The 21,677-nt window shown below is 37.5% G+C and overlaps 1 protein-coding gene across 1 annotated transcript; it reads left to right on the top strand.

The window, feature by feature from the left end:
- The first annotated feature begins 665 nt into the window (after nucleotides 1–665).
- LOC110449375 lies at nucleotides 666–10,087 on the top strand. The gene is made up of 6 exons (XM_021496220.1): nucleotides 666–852; nucleotides 3,534–3,734; nucleotides 4,893–5,009; nucleotides 7,716–7,787; nucleotides 8,233–8,317; nucleotides 8,874–10,087. The coding sequence occupies exons 1-6, from the start codon at nucleotides 777–779 to the stop codon at nucleotides 9,469–9,471; spliced, it is 1,149 nt and encodes a 382-aa protein (XP_021351895.1). The 5' UTR covers nucleotides 666–776; the 3' UTR covers nucleotides 9,472–10,087.
- Nucleotides 10,088–21,677: the final 11,590 nt, after the last annotated feature.

Here is a 21,677-nt window from a genome sequence, read left to right as displayed (position 1 = left end):
ACGAAATATTCAAACACACAAAATTTGTATATTAATAGGATTTATTATTTTCTGTCGTATTTCGTTTTTGTCTATTGGTTGAAAGCAATGTGCGTAGTAGCATCCAGTACAACAACTTGTGTTTATCTGGTGCATGTACAATAGAATATGTATAAGGCAGTCCCAGAGGAGATTATAATGTAGTAATAAAAATTGACAAAGGAAACTTCACTAAAAAAAATGTAGAAAGGCAATAACTATACGAGACTTAAATTGTAAATTTTTGCTTCATACAGTATCAAACCGTGATCGCAATTGCCTGGCAATGTGTGACTTCATAGATAAAACCGAGAGTTGTCGTCGGTGTCGTCTGCCTCGGTGGCGTTGAGTAAGGCAATGCTGATCAATGAGCGTCCTCTACGATATACTTAAGATATGTGATTACTTTATTTTTAAAATTTTCAACGTTTACATTCAGGACTTATTTTTGTTGATAGGCCATTCAGATGTTGTCCTTAAACGAATACCGGAAGTTGGTAGTTAGAATCTTGTCTCCACCACCTTCCGATGGATGATAAATCAGGATTGTATGATACTGGTAATAGTTAGTCAGAACGTTCAATATCAACTTCCGTAAACTGTATTGCGGGGAGGGGGAGGGGGAGGGGGAATGGCATGACAACGACACACAAACAGGATATTAGTAACCAGATGCTAGAACATACATGTTTCGTTTATAAGGGTTTCACAACACCGTTGTTAAAATAGGTTTACATAGATCAGTGATCGTCGTCATTATGGAGGGGATGTGTACATCATTCTTCATGCTATCATATGTATCTACTGCGATCGTTTGCTGTTATCTACAAAATGGTATGGATTAATTCATATAATTATGTCTTTTTTAATATACTTTATTGACATTATATGTTAAACTTATTGAGTCAAAGACTCATTATAACTAGCCGTGACTGTTAATTTGGATAATTGTTTTTCGAAACGTATTAGTATTATTACTAACGAAACGATGTTCTCTTTGAATTTTAATTTTGGCAACCATATAATATAATGCTAATGAAACGGTTAGGATGAAGTCCTGGTTGCCAAATTTGTATTGAGTTGGGTGAAAAGACTTACTAGCAGACTGATGGCATACCGGTGGGGACTAACCGTGACTCACGTCTGGTCAACTTGTAATTGTTTTGAAAGATCGCTGAGGGGAAGTTCTCCTCGCTCGGCTCCGTACTGTGCACACTTATCCTACTCATTCGTACCCTTTAAAACGAGAAGATCCTTCTACATGCCACACATGTGACACTCCATTTACAGTGGAACATTTTGTTATTAGATTGTTCTGACTTCAGACACATTAGTGATAATTTCTATCGAGTCGCAGATATTAAAACCCTTTTCACTTCCGTGTACTTTAAGTCATTATTTAACTTTTGGAAGGACATCGGTCTATTTAATTGACTCTGAAGTCTTTTAAGCCACCTTATCCTATTTGACGTTATCTATACATCACATTTTATATATTCTCTACTCATTATCTCTTTAACTTTCATTATTTTAACCTCTTTCATATTTTAATTATTTACACATACAGTGCTTAATTTAAAATTATTCCTTGTTATCCGATTCTATATACACTACTCACATCACGCTTGTTTAAAAAACAAAATCACCATTGCCCGAAATGACCATAGTTGTCGATTGACCATTAAAAATAAGATAAAAAATGGTATGAGAGTGAATTGATCAGGACAGATAACGATGACCGTCCCTACATTCAGCTATATCGATAATGTTTTACATGAACTAGCAGGGAAATGTATTGACTATGTAGATCGTATATAAACAAATATCCTCTTGAACTTGAAATCAAGGACGCTACCAAATGTCTACACCAGTTTATTACCTCGATCATTATTTACACCATGATTAACAGACTTAGTATTCACATGTGTCGATATTATTGATTTTCTGTTCACGAACTTTCCCTTCCTTGGTAGTAACATTTCTGTTTCTCCGCCTACGGTGTATAAATGTCGGAGTTGATTACATTTCCACGGACTTGCGCAGAATTATCACCACTAACTATGACAAATTCCAAATGTTCATTGACAAGCTAACAACACGAGGTTTCAAATATTGATACTAATCCACTGTTATCTAACAGAATGTGACAAAGCTTTGTATTGACCTAAATTTTCATTTGCGTGTGGAATTGCTGACGTATCCTTCCGGAACACCTGGTCATATTTTCCTTGTACTTTTGCGGTCTTTTGTTCAAAATTTCCTCCATTAAATCGATTTTTAATTCCAATTATAGTTTTTACTTTTTTCTTGGCTCTTCGTATTTTCAAAATTGATATTTTATTTCAGGTAAACCGAACAAAGACTCGTAACACGCTAGCGTTTTATCAAAAAGGCATAACTTAGAGTAAAATGTGAGGGCCTTATTGTATAGATATTAATATGGAATATGATACAAGAAAACAGATGTAGTCACCTTACAGAAACACTTGAGCCCATATTCAGGAAACCGTTCTCATGCTCAAACTCAGTCTCTGTGCTTAAGCCCAAAATCTTCCTCCGGTGATGAATCGATAAAATTTAATATTTTGTTTATGATTCGGAAGAATTCTGGAGCGATGTAAAGTCAAAAACTATTTATAGTATTTACACTTTACAATTTGACATTGTCACGTGATTCAAGTGGGTTATAAAAAGCTGGTTTGACCACAGAATCAATGCTTGGGCATACGAACAGTTTAATTAATATGGGCTCTGGTCACCATTGTTCAACTCCGGATGCCATAAAAGATCAATTAATGAAAATCTTGTTTACATTCACAACACAATGAATGCAACATTAAAATGCATGTTTAATGATTCGAAATGACCACCAGAAGGCATGAAATAAAAAACTAACAGATTTTGTAAATTTTACGTTAACGATTTGCTAAGGAAATCCTGCTTTTAAAAGCCGAATCTTAAAAAAAAAAATTATGCACCAGATACCTTGATATTGACCTTGATCACTGGATATATTTATTTTTCTTTCGCGACATTTTTAATTTTTAACAACAATTTAACCTTTTAACATTAAATAGACGAAAACCAAGATTTAAGGTTTCTCCTTCTTGTCTTTTCAAATCGAAAAGACGAAACAACAAAACGGCACAAATAAGCCACCGTACATAACCTGATGTCTATATTTTTTGTTCATGAATGTGCAAAATTTTACTGTTTAAAAGTTAAAAAGTAAATATTGTACAATTGGTAATAACGCGATAAAACATGCAAAAACAAACATGTTTAAAAGAATATTAAAAATATTATATATATAATAAAAATGAAATTTGAAAGGTTCATATTGTCCACAATGTAAGAATTACTTCCTTCCCCCGTATGAAATTCTAAGTAACTCGTATCCTATAACATACGTTTACAAGGATCCAGTGTTGTTCGGGAAGCTACCGTAACTATTACTTATTTGACCCGTACTACAAATAAAATATATACTTTAGTAACTTTCACCTTTTTTACAGCCTATGGTGATCATATCTTTGTTATGGAATCAGCAACCTGCGTGAGAGCCACTATTAACTGTATGATGGACCACAACGGAGTACTCGCCTACGAACCACACTTATATCAGTACGAACAGGACACCGGCTGTTCCACGGCGCATCTATCTATTTGGCTTTGGAATAGAGAACCATTCACTTGTAAATTCCAGGACGGTACAGGTAGGGCACTCATACAAGTACACGTACCGCATCAATCTTTCCCTTACACTGTGAACATCCTCGATACTCAAGGGGGATACGCTCACGTTCACTCTCTGCACCCCTTGAATTTGGCATAGCAAGTTGAAGGAGTCTGGCTAGCTATTAAAATTGTTCAGGTAAAAAAACTGACCATTGGCTTGGCTGATACATATTCATATTCTTCGAAGATTACAGTGAAGCGACACCCGACTTTGAAGCCAGTCTAGTCTATTTTATCATTACGCGACCGCGAGATACTTTTGGTGTACATCAAAGGATCAAATTAATTGTCTTGTCTCATCCACAAAGTGGTGCACACAGAGCCTCGATTTTGCTATGGCATTCCAGAAAACCATGCATTATTTTTTTATTAATTCTGGAACTACATTGAACTGCGATAAACGACAATTCTATGGTCGAACTACTTCAGTTTTGCCCTTTAAAGAGTCATCTGATAACACACATTTTGCATTTGAAGGTTTTTTTCAAATTGTGAATGTTATGTGATTAACAGAATCCTACATTCGTGTCCATTTCATATTGAATTGATTAAACTCGTTCAATAAATTCAATTTTACATGGATACTCATGGAAGATCCGTTATGTATATTATGGGACATTTTCATATTATTGCCAAGGTATAAGTATAGTATTAACCATTCCTGACATATATTGAGATTGATTTTGTTGGATATATATATTAATTTCAAACACCGTATTTAATTGGTACCAATGAAGAATATCTATCAGTGAATTCGATATGTAGACACTTAAAATTGAAAGAAGTGCAATCGATACAACTGCAATAAATAAACATTATATTCCTGTTAATTATTTCGGATAGCCAGCCGGTGTATTATTCCTATCAAAACAAAACCCACTTGCCTTACCACTCGGCGTTTCGGGTACGAATCGAGTATGTCACGTGCACGTGTGGTCAGTCGTGGTCAAGATCCAAATTTGCATGTTCAGACATTTCACGGGATTTCCATTCATAAATGATAAACAGGATACGGAATAATTTCATAAAAACTTACAAGATTACTTTAATAAGTGAAAAAAATACTGCAAAATTGATATCTGATTTGAAGAAATGTCACTTTTAATGAATAATGATGTTGTAATTACATGTTTAAGCTACTACTCAGCCAGAGAACGAACAATCAACTTCACATCTATCATCATCATCAGCAGCAGCAGCAGCAGCAGTATCTTCTTCAAAGAAAACACATAGATACATTTGCGTCACAAACGGTGAGTGTTTTTTAAGCGAGCACTTCCGTTGTGTTTAACATGGTGTATGCAAGCTAACCTTCACAAATTTGTATACACATCCTCGATATCTAGGGGTTACGCTCACTTTCGCTCTCTACACCCCTGGAATATGTCATAGCAAAATCGAAGGCTCAGTGTGCAGCACCTTGTGGATGAGACGAAATGACTAGTTTGGTCCTTTGATGTACATCAACAGAATCAAAAGGTAAAAAAAGGCAGGCTTTGAAGTCGGGCGTCACTCCTTTGTAATCCCCAAAAGGACAAGTATCAGCCAAGTGATTGGTCAGGTTATTTTACCTGACACCAGTCAAATGGCTAGCCGCATGCCTTCATTTTTGCAATGACATATTCCAGGGATGGATATCAAGGATGCGCAACTGCTGGATATCGAGGATGGTTTATATCTAGCCATCCGGTTATTTTTAGTCGCGTTACAGTAACACGACTACTTGTTGTCATAATAACCATGGCAACACATTTTATTTGGTTCTAATTACGCGACTTTTTACAATGGTAGTAGGTATGACACGACAATTAATCACAAGTCTTGTTTACATAACGCAATCTAGCATCACTGGATGACAATAATATGATTCTGAAAAATCTGGACTCAGATTACTATAGGTAAACATATTTTTAAAATAAAAATCACAGTGCCTCCTCACAAAGGCACCACAGAACTGAAAAACGAAGCAAACAGACAAAGTAGACAGCAAAGGAACAACTAGATAGATTATATTGAATTGTATTTATGGGACACAATCTTTTTAAAAACAAATTCAGCGTTAGGTATCTTTAATTTATAATTTTCATTTTACAAATTGACTTTGCGATATATGTTTTCTTTGCCAGTTGAAAACTGTATCCTGATAATTCAATTAAAAAAAATGAATCTGAAATCTGATAATGTTTGAAAAACACAACATATTCGTCACATATAATAATAATAATATAAATAATAATAATTCGAGGTTCTTATATACCGCTTTATCACAGCCTAGTTCGTAGGTCGTCTCAAAGCGGTTCACAAATTATTATCCATGGCTATAGGGCCTTTGCGACCAGTCAATATCTTTCTCAGCTCCCTGGGGAGCATACAGCGAGTGCTGCCATTTCGGGGCTCACAGCTAGCATTCTACAGTTCTAGCACTGTCCAACCATGTACTCATTTACAGCTTAGTAGACTGGAACAAGCGGGGTAAAGTATCTTGCTCAACGATACAACACAGTGCCGTACCGTGACTCGAACCCGCAACCCTTCGGTTACGACCCGGCGTCCTACCACTAGACTACCGTGCCTTCAATTGAAATCGGTGTATGATATAAGGCACGTGATATTGCTTAGAACAACAAAAATTTTAATGTTGCTGCAGACTTGAATTAATTTGCCGTCACGAGTACTTAAAACGTTCATCTGTTCTGAGATTTAAATTGTCAATGTTTCTACGAGTGTGTCGCAAACAGTGCTAACCATTTACCCGTGAAATTGTAGTCACTCAAAATACGGAGATAATTTCCCAGGGTATATTTATCCCCTATACCGGTTGACCTAATACAGGTCAACCGTGTATTGTCGTCATTATGCCAAGTGGTTAAATGTATTTAGTTTATTTTGTACTGATAGTATGTTATGTGTAGGATCCACTAACTTGTTTGTTATTGTACTTGGTGTACGTGCTATATGCATTAATGAATAAATAGTTCATTTATCATTTCACTATTTCATTGTATTTTGTGGTGACGAAGATTTATCAAACTGTTGCCAATCTAAAAACCCTGTGTAGCGATATGGAACATTTTAGAGTGCATTTAAGCTTTGTTAGTCATCATGTTTTAAACTTTGACCATAACTGACAAATGTTCGCTGTTGTATCTCATTTTACAGAACCAGAGTAGACATCAAAGGCAAAACTAGATACATGTACATATACTGAATTGTATTTTAATGTTTTACAAACGTTTGATAAACGAATAAGCCTTAGATACCTCACCTTCAAGATAATTTATTTTTGTGTCGTGGTCGTTGCCCTTTTTTTCAAATGTCTTTATACTCGTAATATACCTGAGATTACATAGCTAAATTTCGGTTATTTCTGTGGGTACATTTTGTTTCTTTTTTTGTTTGTTTGTTTTTGTTTTACGATAAGATAAAGAGCAATCAAATAAACACTTGCCCATCTTTTCTGTGATACAATGCATGTCAAATGACATCCTTGATAATCCAGGGATTACGCTCACTTTCACTCTCTTTACCCCTGGAATATGGTACAGCAACATTGAAGTCTCAGTGTGCAACTCAATGTGGATAAGACGAGAAGACTAGTTTTGTCCTTTGATGTACATCAAAAGAATCTGTCTGTCGCATAACGGTAAAAAGTACTGACTTTGAAGTCGGGTGTCGCAACCTTTGTAATCCTCAAAGGACAAGTATCAAGCCTGCGGTTAGTCAGGTGTTTACTCCTGAGACAAATCAAATAGCTAGCCATGTGCCTTCATCTTTGCTATGACATATTCCAGTGGTGCGGAGAGTGAAAGTGAGCGTAATCCCTGGAGTGTCGAGGATGGTCGAATGATTGCTTACTTTAAGTAATCGCGGAAAAGTTAATAAACTATATATACTCTTGACCTCTATTTTGACATACAACGACGTATTTTTAACGGTTTTTGTATACATCAATTTCCTAGGTGTGATGGGCAAAAAGACTGATCTGTGTAATCCCAAAGCAGTACCCATAATAAATATGGAACAATCTAAGAGTAAGTACAGTAACCAACCTTGCTGTATATATCTATAAATAGGTACATTTATAGGGCGTTGTCACTATACAACCCTGCCATATTCAGATTGCGTTCATGTAGGCTATGAATGCCATGAACCGATTGTGCACGTCATCATAATTATGATGTCTTTAGTGTTACGTTGGATACTACTGACCCTCCCTTGCCTATGGATGTTCTATTCACAAAAGAAAACACATACTTTTAACTAGATGCTGAGCAGCTATAAGTGTTAATGAAGATTCTATGAGATAAACAGATCATTCTCCGTGATAATTCAGTGTGTATTCCATTTGTTCGAAAATATTTTTTTCTTTTTTCCTCTTCTTTTTTATTTTATTTTCAAACATTTTCATTATATAAACTGTATTATACTGTATACATGTATGTATGTTACTCACATGATACCACTTATGATTCCTAGATTATGTCGAGGCCATTATAGGATCCAGTGTCGGTGCCGTGGCTATCCTAGCTATGTTGGTGCTGCTGATTCTCTACAAAAGACGGTTAGTACAATTTGCGTTATATAATCATTTTTATTTTCGTATTTCATTTTTGTATTTAATACAAAAATGAATAAATCTGCCTTTCGCAAAAACTCAACATTTCCTGATGCAGGGCCTATCTAATATAAAAATATTCAACGTCATTTTCTTAATTTCATGCAGGTACATAAACATTGAAAAAATGCCGTTCATTTAGCTATTATTGACCTCAATACGGATGCTCCGATATTGAAGTTTCTGTGTCCGCAGTGCAAACGAGTTTCGTGGAACAGCCTAACGTCACAAAAAAAAATATCTTCTAACTGTTATCTTATGTTATTAGAGGCGGGAAAACAAGCTTCATAATTACGCTGATCAAATTGTCTTCATAGCTTTATGAACGCAATGCTTGTAGAGGAACTTATGATGGAAATGTAAATTCACTGATAATGGTCCTATGCAATACCAACCTTTTACCCGAGATAATTTCGCTTATCTAGATGCGCTGTGGAGGAATCTGATGCATTTTGTGCAATACTGACAAATGCTCACATCTGTGTCTCATTTTGTATTGCAGAACAAGAGAAAGACCAACGCCATACTGGCCTAATACATCCAATAGATCAGACGATGGAGCCGAAACAGTGATTATTGAGTCTGCACAGGACTCATCGATCAATGAAGACATCAATGACCATCATTATACATTGCCAAAGACTACTAGTTCGTGTGTGAAAATGGTCAATTTGGTACGCCCTGCACTAAAGAAAACTACTGATGTTCGGGCATGGGCCTCTGAGGCGGATCTTTGTTTGTTGCCCTATCAGTGTTCCGAAAGACCTCATAGAGGGTTGTGCTTCACCACATCAGTCGGAAGCAAATCCGGGGCTGTCTCAGCTCCAGACATTCATATTTATGAAACTATAGAGCCATGTAACAGTACTTATCACCGGGAAAACACAGGTAGATGCAAAAATTGTAAGACTATCAGTAAACCATACTGTCAAACAGACGGTGACCACGGTTACATAGAATTCTTCGCAACTTCTGGAGCGGCCTCTGCTCCTGACCTACATTTGTACGAGGAATTGAAACCCTGTAGTTGTATTGATAAACTAGGAAAAGCATGTAACTGTATTAAATATACCTCTCTACGTCTACAAAGCAATCCTTAGCATGAAGTTCATGATGATATGGACTCCCGTGTAATATCTGGATCTGCTACCGCTCCCGACCTAACTTAAATAGGTGCGCGAGAGGAGGACCCTGCAATGGTGTTGGGAAAACAAATAGAAAAAAGACAAGTTAAGAGTCGCTTGCATTCGATACATCACTCTCGTGTCATATATCATAAAAAAAACTTGTGTCTATTATTTTTAAGATGTAGGCTATGGAACGCATATGTTGTAAGGAAGGATGGACATATATAATGGAGTTATACAAGGGAGTCCTAGTGGCAACCCCTTATTGGAATTATGCGTCACGCATCGAGAAAGAGCGGCCCATCAAACAACTTAATCTTCGAGAATTTGATCACCTCAGATTTAAGTTTGGACTGTATTCCCTCAAATATGAAATTTAAAAAATAAAATAGTATTTATTTATTTTAAGAAATGTGATGATGAATTGCAGAAAACCAAATTTTCTTACTTTGCTCCAACGTAGTAAATGTACTATGGTAATGCAAATTCTTTGCCAGCACCATTTGCGACTACGGGAGCAGTTTGGGGAATTTGTTACGTTGTAACAATCAATACCTGCTCCCAAGAGAAGATAACTCTGCAATACGCAAACTCAGTAGACATCCGCGATATCTTACGCTCACTTTCGCTCTCTACACCCCTGGAATATGTCAGCAAAAATGAAGGCTCAGTGTATTTAATACATGTATTGACTTTTACTATGCCAATATTTCTCTCCTATCCCCCCCATAAAAAGACGCACAGATACTTTACTTATTGTCATATATATATGTTACCTGTGAAGGATGAAATATTTACGATTTTTTGTCTCTTATGTTGTTGTTGTATAGATAGATATTTTAAATTAGTATAAATTATCCTAGGGCCTATGCTTGAAGCGTTTCAAGCACCCTGACGTGTCTTGTTCATTTCTCTTCTTGTCAACATGTGTTTCTCTGATGTAAATTGTGTGTGTATGTGTATGATAGCTGTTTTATGTTTGTGTTACTGTAATATCTCATCCATGCTCAACTGGATTTCAGATATCACGACGGTGAAATTTCTTTATAGCCGGATGACTGACCGATCCTTTCCTGTTCATAGTTTCCACATCGACAATGGTTAATTTGGTTTGTATTCTTATCTTTGAAAAGGTTGACCTCCGGCTATATTTATTATATTCAATCAAACTATATCTCGATATCTATCATGGCTTTCGTCATATTTATTTGTATCATTTTATTACGTTTCCTAGATTCGATAACTTATCTTTTATTCTTATATCGCATCTTATAATTATGATACGGTGTTGTGACACAGAAATAAATCTAGTTCATCTAAATGTGAGGTTTCTTAGAAACAAAATACCCCTTATTGAAGCAGAGCTAGAAAATTTTGATATTGTTTGTATAACAGAATCCCATCTAAATCCTTTAATAACTAACACCGACATTCACATGCACTCTTTTACTTCCTCTCCTCACAGAAAAGATAAAACTACAGGTCCAGGCGGGGGGATTATTGTTTATTATGAAAATACTATCATGATTAATAGACGAATTGAATTGGAAAGGGATGATATTGAATTGATCTGGTTATGAGTAATAATTAATAATCACAAACTTTTACTGGGATGCATATACAGACCTGATAGTAATGTTGATTACTGGAACAAACTAGATGATACTTTGACCAGAGCTACTGATACTTCAATGGATGTGGTACTCACCGGTGACATTAATATCGATATGTTAACCCTTCTACCTAATCATCACCTTTCAAGACTCCTTACTAAGCATAACTTATCTAGCCTTATTAATGAACCTACACGTATAACTCAGGAGAGTGCCACTTCCATTGATGTTATCTTTATAAACAATCGAAACATAATTAGAAATACGTATACACTCTGTGCATGCATCCATTTTATTTGGCGTATTCAAATAAGCAAGTTATAAGAAAAAAAAATTAAAATATGAAGAAGGTGATTTTGAAAGTATGAGTAACACTCTTCTTGATGTTGACTGGGTGAATCTATCTTCAAACCAGGACTCTAATACATTTAACAGTACCATCTAATACATTTAACAGTACCATATACTGATTTAATCATGGATCAGGTAAATGACTTCATTCCTGTTAAAGTAATAACAGTACGTCCTAATGATAAACCATGGATGAACAACAACATAAGATTAAAGATGAGACAACGCAATTGAATTCACAGAAAGGCCAAATTAACAAATAGTCCTCACTTTTGGAACAGATTTAGGATTCTCAAGAATGAAGCCATTGACCTGATCCGTGAAGCTAAGTCAACATTTATCAAAACCCTAAAAAACTCTTTAAAAGACAATAAGAATCCCCCAGATGAATGGTGGAAAATTGCTAAATCTATCTCTAACTTCACCAATAAATCTTCTCCAATTCCTCCTCTTGTAATTAATAACCAAGCCGTTCACCGTCCTATTGATAAAGCCGAGGTCCTTAATAATCACTTCATCAATATCTCCACATCCTCACCTGACCTCCAACTACCTCAGACAGCACAACCAGCAATTACTTATTCACTATCTAATATAAATATTACTGAACAAGATGTTGCTGACCAAATTAATATTCTTAATATAAATAAGCACCCTGGACCTGATGGAATTGTTCCCAAAATTATTAAAAGATTGAATTCCTCTCTTAAATTACCCCTCATGATCTTATTTAATTAAACACTAGAAACAGGAGTGAAAACATTCCCAATAGCTGGAAACAAGCAAATATAAATGCAGTTTATAAGGGTAATGAATCATCTAATGATGTATTAAACTACAGACCAGTAACTTTAGTAAAATAATGGAAAAAAATGTTCTTTGTTATATCAAATCTAAGGTAGGTCGTAAATCATTAATTAAGATATATATTGCATTTATTAGACCAATTTTTGAGTATGCAGACATTGTATGGGATAATTGCACCTTATAATCTATTGAATTACTTGAATCTGTACAATTAGAAGCAGCTAGGATTATAACTGGTCTTCGTTCAGGGACATCGCACAATAAACTCCATAATGAACTTGGTTTGGAAACACTGTCTGCAAGAAGGTACAAACATAAACAAATAATGATGTATAAGATAATGCATGGACTCTCGCCTCAATACTTGCAAAATGTCACAAATCCTTTCATTAACAATCATAATAACAATCCCTACTCTCTTAGACTAACCAGACTCTTTAACCCACCTATGTGTAGAACTAATAACTATTTTGACAGTTTTTTCACCTGTATGTGCCGCGATGTCAACACTATGGATACTGGTATGTTGAACTCTTCATCTCTTGCTCTGTTTAAAAAATTACAAAATAAAGATAAAGTTAAGGACAGAGAAGTAGCTTCAATTTTTAAAAACGACGGTGAAAGAATGGTAAATATTATTCTTTGCCAATTATGAAATTCCTGTTGTAATTTATATTCTGATTTATGTCGTGACAATTTAATAGATAGTCCAACTTGTGTTTGTTCTTTTGAATATGAAACAGACTCATTATTTCTTCAATTGTCCACTGTATATCGAACAACGAAATACTTTGTTTACTTCTTTGAATAATATAAGTAACCATAACCATAAGGTTGTCGTACATGTGATCTGAATATAAACAGACAGATGCTAAGTCATATTCAGATTTTTATTGGAAAAACTAGGCGTTTTATTTTTTATATGACGTAGAAAGCCATGATGTATTATCTAGATAGAATTTTTAATGGAATAACAAAGTATAAACTTTTTGATGCATAATGATAAATGAGATTATAGTTGAGTAGGTTTGTTATATTTTGTTCATAATATTATATTGCCTTTCTGTCACATTATTTAAATTTGTACTTTTTACTCATAAACAGTATTGGTAGCAATGCCCCGTGCACATAAATGCACATGGACTTTTGGTCAAAGTCTACTCTTACTGTACATATGATATACTGACTGTGACTATTTAATAAGAAAATAATTGTATGTGTGTTGGATGTATGATTGTGAGTTGTTTGTGTATTGTTATTGTGATGTCCTATGATGTGTTTATCCCCTTTGTGTTTGTCATGTTGGAGTTATCTCCCCTTACCTTTAATTAGTATTACTCTTTATAATTTTTCATTTCAAAGTATCCTTCAATTAATTAATCATTATTGTTGTAACTACATTGTATATATGATCAAATTTTGAGCCACCCATGGACAGAATGTATATAGGCTTGCCTGTTATTCAATCCATTTGACTATAACATCTGTCAATAAAAATTTGTTGAAATGAAGGCTCAGTGTGCACATCTTGTGGATGAGACGAGATGACTAGTTCGGTCCTTTGGTCTACATCAAAAGAATCTCGCGGTTGCGTGACGGTAAAAATGATAGGCTTTGAAGTCGGGCGTCGCTCCTTGATAACCTTCAAAGGACAAGTAACAGCCAAGTGATTGGTCATGGTGTTTTTTTACCTGACACCAATCAAATAGCAACCAACGTGCCTTCATTTTTACTATGCCATATTCCAGGTATGTAAAGGGCGAAAATTAGCGTAACCCCTTGATATCCATGATGCTCAGTAGACTAAAGTTAATACTTCGGACTATCACTGCATGGTGATTTCAAATGGGGCATTTATCTACGTTACCTCTAATGAAACCAATCACAAAGATTTTTAAAACGCAACCTGAAAATAAATAAACTCCCAACACATTTAAGAACATGCAAATGCATACAAAACAATACTTTGACCTAAACTGGAATACTGCTTTTATAGATGGGACGCACAAGGCACAAACCAAATCAACTAAATATAGAAAATACAAAGCAGCGAGTACGATACCTTCACAACAAATATCCCAATAAAATCTCAGTGCAAGACATGTCGGCAAAACTAGGCAGACACTTTTTAAAACACGTAGAATACAAAGCAAACGTACTCCGACACGTCTAAATATCAAACAAGAAGTAATTAAATTTAGTTCTCTTACGGGCTGCAAAATAAAATGATGACATTTCTTGGCAAATTTTGGCACGCTTCTTCTGCTATAACAATCATTTTTTGTTTGTTAATACTTCTTCATAAGTGAATTATAAAGTCGTTTAGCATACTAAGTAACTTAATCGATATTTATCAATTAAGATGTGTATTGTATATAAACGCTACCTCCGACCCTTTCGAACACGGGTATTGTATATAAACGCTACCTCCGACTCTATCGAACACGTGCATTGTATATAAACGTTACCTCCGACCCTATCGACCACGTGTATTGTATATAAACGTTACCTCCGACGTGTATTGTATATTAATGCTACATCCGACCCTATCGAACACGTGTATTGTATCGCTACCTCGGACCCTATCGAACACGTGTATTGTATACATACGTGACCTCCGACCCTATCGATCACGTGCATTGTATATTAACGCTACATCCGACCCTATCGAACACGTGAATTGTATATAAACGCTACATCCGACTCTATCGAACACGTGTATTGTATATAAACGCTCCCTCCGACTCTATCGAACACGTGCATTTTATATAAACGCTTCCTCCGACCCTATCGAACACGCGAATTGTATATATACGTGACCTCCGACCCTATAGATCACGTGTATTGTATATTAATGCTACATCAGACCGTTTCGAACACGTGTATTGTATATAAACTTTACATATAAACGCTCCCTCCGACTCTATCGAACACGTGCATTTTATATAAACGCTTCCTCCGACCCTATCGAACACGTGCATTGTATATAAACGTTACCTCCGACCCTATCGACCACGTGTATTGTATATAAACGTTACCTCCGATCCTATCGAACACGTATTGTATATAAACGTTACCTCCGACCCTATCGAACACGAGTATTGTATATAAACGTTACCTCCGACCCTATCGACCACGTGTATTGTATATAAACGTTACCTCCGACCTTATCGAACACGTGCATTTGATATAAACGCTTCCTCCGACCCTATCGAACACGCGAATTGTATATATACGTGACCTCCGACCCTATCGATCACGGGTATTGTATATTAATGCTACATCAGACCCTACCGAACACGTGAATTGTATATATACGTGACCTCCGACCCTATAGATCACGTGTATTGTATATTAATGCTACATCAGACCGTTTCGAACACGTGTATTGTATATAAACTTTACATATAAACGCTCCCTCCGACTCTATCGAACACGTGCATTGTATATAAACGCTTCCTCCGACCCTACCGAACACGTGTATTGTATATAAACGCTACCTCTGACCCTATCGAACACGTGTTTTGTATATAAACGCTCCCTCCGACCCTATCGAACACGTGTATTTTATATAAACGTTACCTCCGATCCTATCGAACACGTGTATTGTATATAAATGCTACCTCTGAGTCTATCGAACACGTGTATTGTATATAAACGTTTCCTCCGACCCTATCGAACACGTGTATTTTATATAAACGTTACCTCCGATCCTATCGAACACGTATTGTATATAAACGTTACCTCCGACCCTTTCGAACACGTGTATTGTATATAAATGCTACCTCTGCCTCTATCGAACACGTGTATTGTATATAAACGTTACCTCCGATCCTATCGAACACGTGTATTGTATATAAATGCTCCTTCTGACCCTATCGAACACGTGTTTTGTATATAAACGCTCCCTCCGACCCTATCGAACACGTGTATTGTATTTAAACGCTACCTCCGACTCTATCGAACACGTGAATTGCATATATTCGTGACCTCCGACCCTATCGAACACGTGTATTGTGTAAACGTTACCTCTGACCCTATCGAACACGTGTATTGTATATATACATGACCTCCGATCCTATCGATCACGTGTATTGTATATTAACGCTACATCCGACCCTATCGAACACGTGTATTGTATACACGTTACCTCCGACCCTATCGAACACGTGAATTGTATATAAACGCTACATCCGACTCTATCGAACACGTGTATTGTATATAAACGTTTCCTCCGACCCTATCGAACACGTGTATTTTATATAAACGTTACCTCCGATCCTATCGAACACGTGTATTGTATATAAACTTTACATATAAACGCTCCCTCCGACTCTATCGAACACGTGCATTGTATATAAACGTTACCTCCGACCCTATCGACCACGTGTATTGTATATAAACGTTACCTCCGACTCTATCGAACACGTGCATTGAATATAAACGCTTCCACCGACCCTATCGATCACGTGTATTGTATATTAATGCTACCTCTGACCCTATCGAACACGTGTATTGTATATATACGTGACCTCCGACCCTATCGATCACGTGTATTGTATATTAATGCTACATCAGACCCTATCGAACACGTGTATTGTATATAAACGTTACCTCCGACCCTATCGAACACGTGTATTGTATATAAACGCTACATCCGACTCTATCGAACACGTGTATTGTATATAAACGTTACCTCCGACCCTATCGAGCACGTGTATTGTATATTAATGCTACATCAGACCCTATCGAACACGTGTATTGTATATAGACGCTACATCCGACTCTATCGAACACGTGTATTGTATATAAACTTTACCTCCGACCCTATCGAACACCTGTATTGTATAGAACACGTGTATTGTATATATACGTGACCTCCGACCCTATCGATCACGTGTATTGTATATTAACTCTACCTCTGACCCTATCGAACGCGTGTTTTGTATATAAACGCTACCTCCGACCCTATTGAACACCTGTATTGTATAAACGTTACCTCCATATAAACGTTACCTCCGACCCTATCGAACACCTGTATTGTATAAACGTTACCTCCATATAAACGTTACCTCCGACCCTATCGAACACATGTATTGTATATAAACGCTACCTCCGACCCTTTCGAACACGTGCATTGTATATAAACGCTACATCCGACTCTATAACACGTGTATTGTAAATAAACGCTACCTCCGACCCTTTCGAACACGTCTATTGTATATAAACGCTACCTCCGACTCTATCGAACACGTGAATTGCATATATACGTGACCTCCGACCCTATCGAACAAGTGTATTGTATTTAAACGCTACCTCCGACTCTATCGAACACGTGAATTGCATATATACGTGACCTCCGACCCTATCGAACACGTGTATTGTTTAAACGTTACCTCCGACCCTATAGAACACGTGTATTGTATAAAGTTACCTCCGACCCTATAGAACACGTTTATTGTATATAAACGCTACCCCCGGCCCTATCGACCACGTGTATTGTATATAAAAGTTACCTCCGACCCTATCGAACACGTGTATTTTATATAAACGCTACCTCCAACCCTATCCAACACGTGTATTGTATATAAACGTTACCTCCGATCCTATCGAACACGTGTATTGTATATAAACCTTACCTCCGACCCTATCGAACACGTGTATTGTTTAAACGTTACCTCCGACCCTATCGAACACTTGTATTGTGTAAACGTTACCTCTGACCCTATCGAACACGTGTATTGTATATAAACGCTTCTTCCGACTCTATCGAACACGTGTATTGTATATAAACGCTCTCTCCGGCCCTATCGACCACGTGTATTGTATAAACGTTACCTTATCGAACACGTGTTTTGTATATAAACGCTACCTCCGCCCCTATCGAACACGTGTATTGTATATAAAAGTTACCTCCGACCCTATCGAACACATGTATCGTGTATTGTATATAAACGTTACCTCCGATCCTATCGAACACGTGTATTGTATATAAACGATACCTCCGACTCTATCGAACACGTGCATTTTATATAAACGCTTCCTCCGACCCTATCGAACACGTGTATTGTAAATAAACGCTACCTCCGACCCTTTCGAACACGTGTATTGTATATAAACGCTACCTCCGACCCTATCGAACACGTGTCTTGTATATAAACGTTACCTCCGACCCTATAGAACACGTGTATTGTATAAAGTTACCTCCGACCCTATCGAACACGTTTATTGTATATAAACGCTACCTCCGGCCCTATCGACCACGTGTATTGTATAAACGTTACCTCCGACCCTATCGAACACATGTATTGTATATAACCGCTCCTTCCGACCTTATTGAACACCTGTATTGTATAAACGTTACCTCCGACCCTATGGAACACCTGTATTGTATAAACGTTACCTCCGACCCTATGGAACACCTGTATTGTATAAACGTTACCTCCGACCCTATGGAACACCTGTATTGTATAAACGTTACCTCCGACCCTATGGAACACCTGTATTGTATAAACGTTACCTCCGACCCTATGGAACACCTGTATTGTATAAACGTTACCTCCGACCCTATCGAACGCGTGTATTGTTTAAACGTTACCTCCGACCCTATCGAACACGGGTATTGTATAAACGTTACCTCCGACCCTATGGAACACCTGTATTGTATAAACGTTACCTCCGACCCTATCGACCACGTGTATTGTATAAACGTTACCTCCGACCCTATCGAACACGTGTATTGTATATAAACGTTACCTCCGACCCTATCGACCACGTGTATTGTATAAACGTTACCTTCGACCCTATCGAACACATGTATTGTATATAAACGCTACTTCCGACCTTATTGAACACCTGTATTGTATAAACGTTACCTCCGACCCTATCGACCACGTGTATTGTGTAAACGTTACGTCTGACCCTATCGAACACGTGTATTGGATAAACGTTACCTCCGATCCTATCGAACGCGTGTATAGTGTAAACGCTACCTCTGACCATATCGAACACGTGTATTGTATATAAACTGTACCTCCGGCGCTATCGAACACGTGCATTGTGTATTCGCTACCTCCGACCCTATCGAACCCGTGTATTGTATAAACTTTACCTCCGATCCTATCGAACACCTGTATTGTATAAACGTTACCTTCGACCCTATCGACGACTCTATCGAACACGTGCATTGTATATAAACGCTTCCTCCGACCCTATCGAACACGTGTATTGTATATAAACGTTACCTCCGACGCTATCGAACACGTGCATTGTATTTTCGCTACCTCCGACCCTATCGAACACGTGTATTGTATAAACGTTACCTCCGATCCTATCGAACACGTGTATAGTGTAAACGCTACCTCTGACCCTATCGAACACGTGTATTGTATATAAACGCTCCCTCCGACCCTATCGAACACGTGTATTTTATGTAAACGCTACCTCCAACCCTATCGAACACGTGTATTGTATATAAACTTTACCTCCGACCCTATCGAACACGTGTATTGTATATAAACGTTACCTCCGATCCTATCGAACACGTGCATTGTATAAACGTTACCTCCGATCCTATCGAACACGTGTATTTTATATAAACGTTACCTCCGACCCTATCGAACACGTGTATTGTATAAACGTTACCTCTGACCCTATCGAACACGTGTATTGTATATAAACGCTACCTCCGACCCTATCGAACACGTGTATTGTATATAAACGTTACCTCCGACGCTATCGAACACGTGCATTGTATTTTCGCTACCTCCGACCCTATCGAACACGTGTATTGTATAAACGTTACCTCCGATCCTATCGAACACGTGTATAGTGTAAACGCTACCTCTGACCCTATCGAACACGTGTATTGTATATAAACGTTACCTCCGACCCTATCGAACATCTGTATTGTATAAACGTTACCTCCGACCCTATCGAACACGTGTATTGTGTAAACGTTACGTCTGACCCTATCGAACACGTGTATTGTATATAAACGTTACCTCCGATCCTATCGAACACGTGCATTGTATAAACGTTACCTCCGATCCTATCGAACACGTGTATTTTATATAAACGTTACCTCCGACCCTATCGAACACGTGTATTGTATATAAACGCTACCTCCGACCCTATCGAACACGTGTATTTTATATAAACGCTACCTCCAACCCTATCGAACACGTGTATTGTATATAAACGTTACCTCCGACCCTATCGAACACGTATATTGTATATAAACGTTACCTTCGACCCTATCGAACACGTGCATTGTATTTTCGCTACCTCCGGCCCTATCGAACACGTGTATTGTATAAACGTTACCTCCGACCCTATCAAACACGTGTATTGTATATAAACGTTACCTCCGACGCTATCGAACACGTGCATTGTATTTTCGCTCCCTCCGGCCCTATCGAACACGTGTATTGTATAAACGTCACCTCCGACCCTATCGAACACCTGTATTGTATCAACGTTACCTCCGACCCTATCGAACACGTGCATTGTATATTCGCTACCTCCGGCCCTATCGAACACGTGTATTGTATAAACGTCACCTCCGACCCTATCGAACACGTGTATTGTGTAAACGTTACCTCTGACCCTATCGAACACGTGTATTGTATATAACCGTTCCCTCCGACCCTATCGAACCCCTGTATTGTATAAACGTTACCTCCGACCCTATCAAACACGTGTATTGTATATAAACGTTACCTCCGGCCCTATCGAACACCTGTATTGTATAAACGTTACCTACGACCCTATCGAACACCTGTATTGTATAAACGCCACCTCCGACCCTATCGAACACGTGCATTGTATATTCGCTACCTCCGGCCCTATCGAACACGTGTATTGTATAAACGTTACCTCCGACCCCATCGAACACCTGTATTGTATAAACGTTACCTCCGCCCCTATCGAACACCTGTATTGTATAAACGTTCCCTCCGACCCTATCGAACACCTGTATTGTATCAACGTTCCCTCCGACCCTATCGAACACGTATATTGTATATAAACGATACCTTCGACCCTATCGAACACGTGCATTGTATTTTCGCTACCTCCGATCCTATCGAACACGTGTATTTTATATAAACGCTACCTCCAACCCTATCGAACACGTGTATTGTATATATACGTGACCTCCGATCCTATCGATCTCGTGTATTGTATATTAACGCTACCTCTGACCCTTTCGAACACGTGTATTGTATATAAACGCTACATCCGACCCTATCGAACACTTGTATTCTATAAACGTTACCTCCGACCCTATCGAACGCCTGTATTGTATAAACGTTACCTCCGACCCTCTCGAACACGTATATTGTATATCACCGTTACCTTCGACCCTATCGAACACGTGCATTGTATATTCGCTACCTCCGGCCCTAT

This window comes from Mizuhopecten yessoensis, unplaced genomic scaffold, assembly GCF_002113885.1.
Source record: "Mizuhopecten yessoensis strain PY_sf001 unplaced genomic scaffold, ASM211388v2 scaffold4599, whole genome shotgun sequence".
Lineage (NCBI taxonomy): Eukaryota > Metazoa > Mollusca > Bivalvia > Pectinida > Pectinidae > Mizuhopecten > Mizuhopecten yessoensis.
This window is presented reverse-complemented; position numbering and strand designations above follow the sequence as displayed.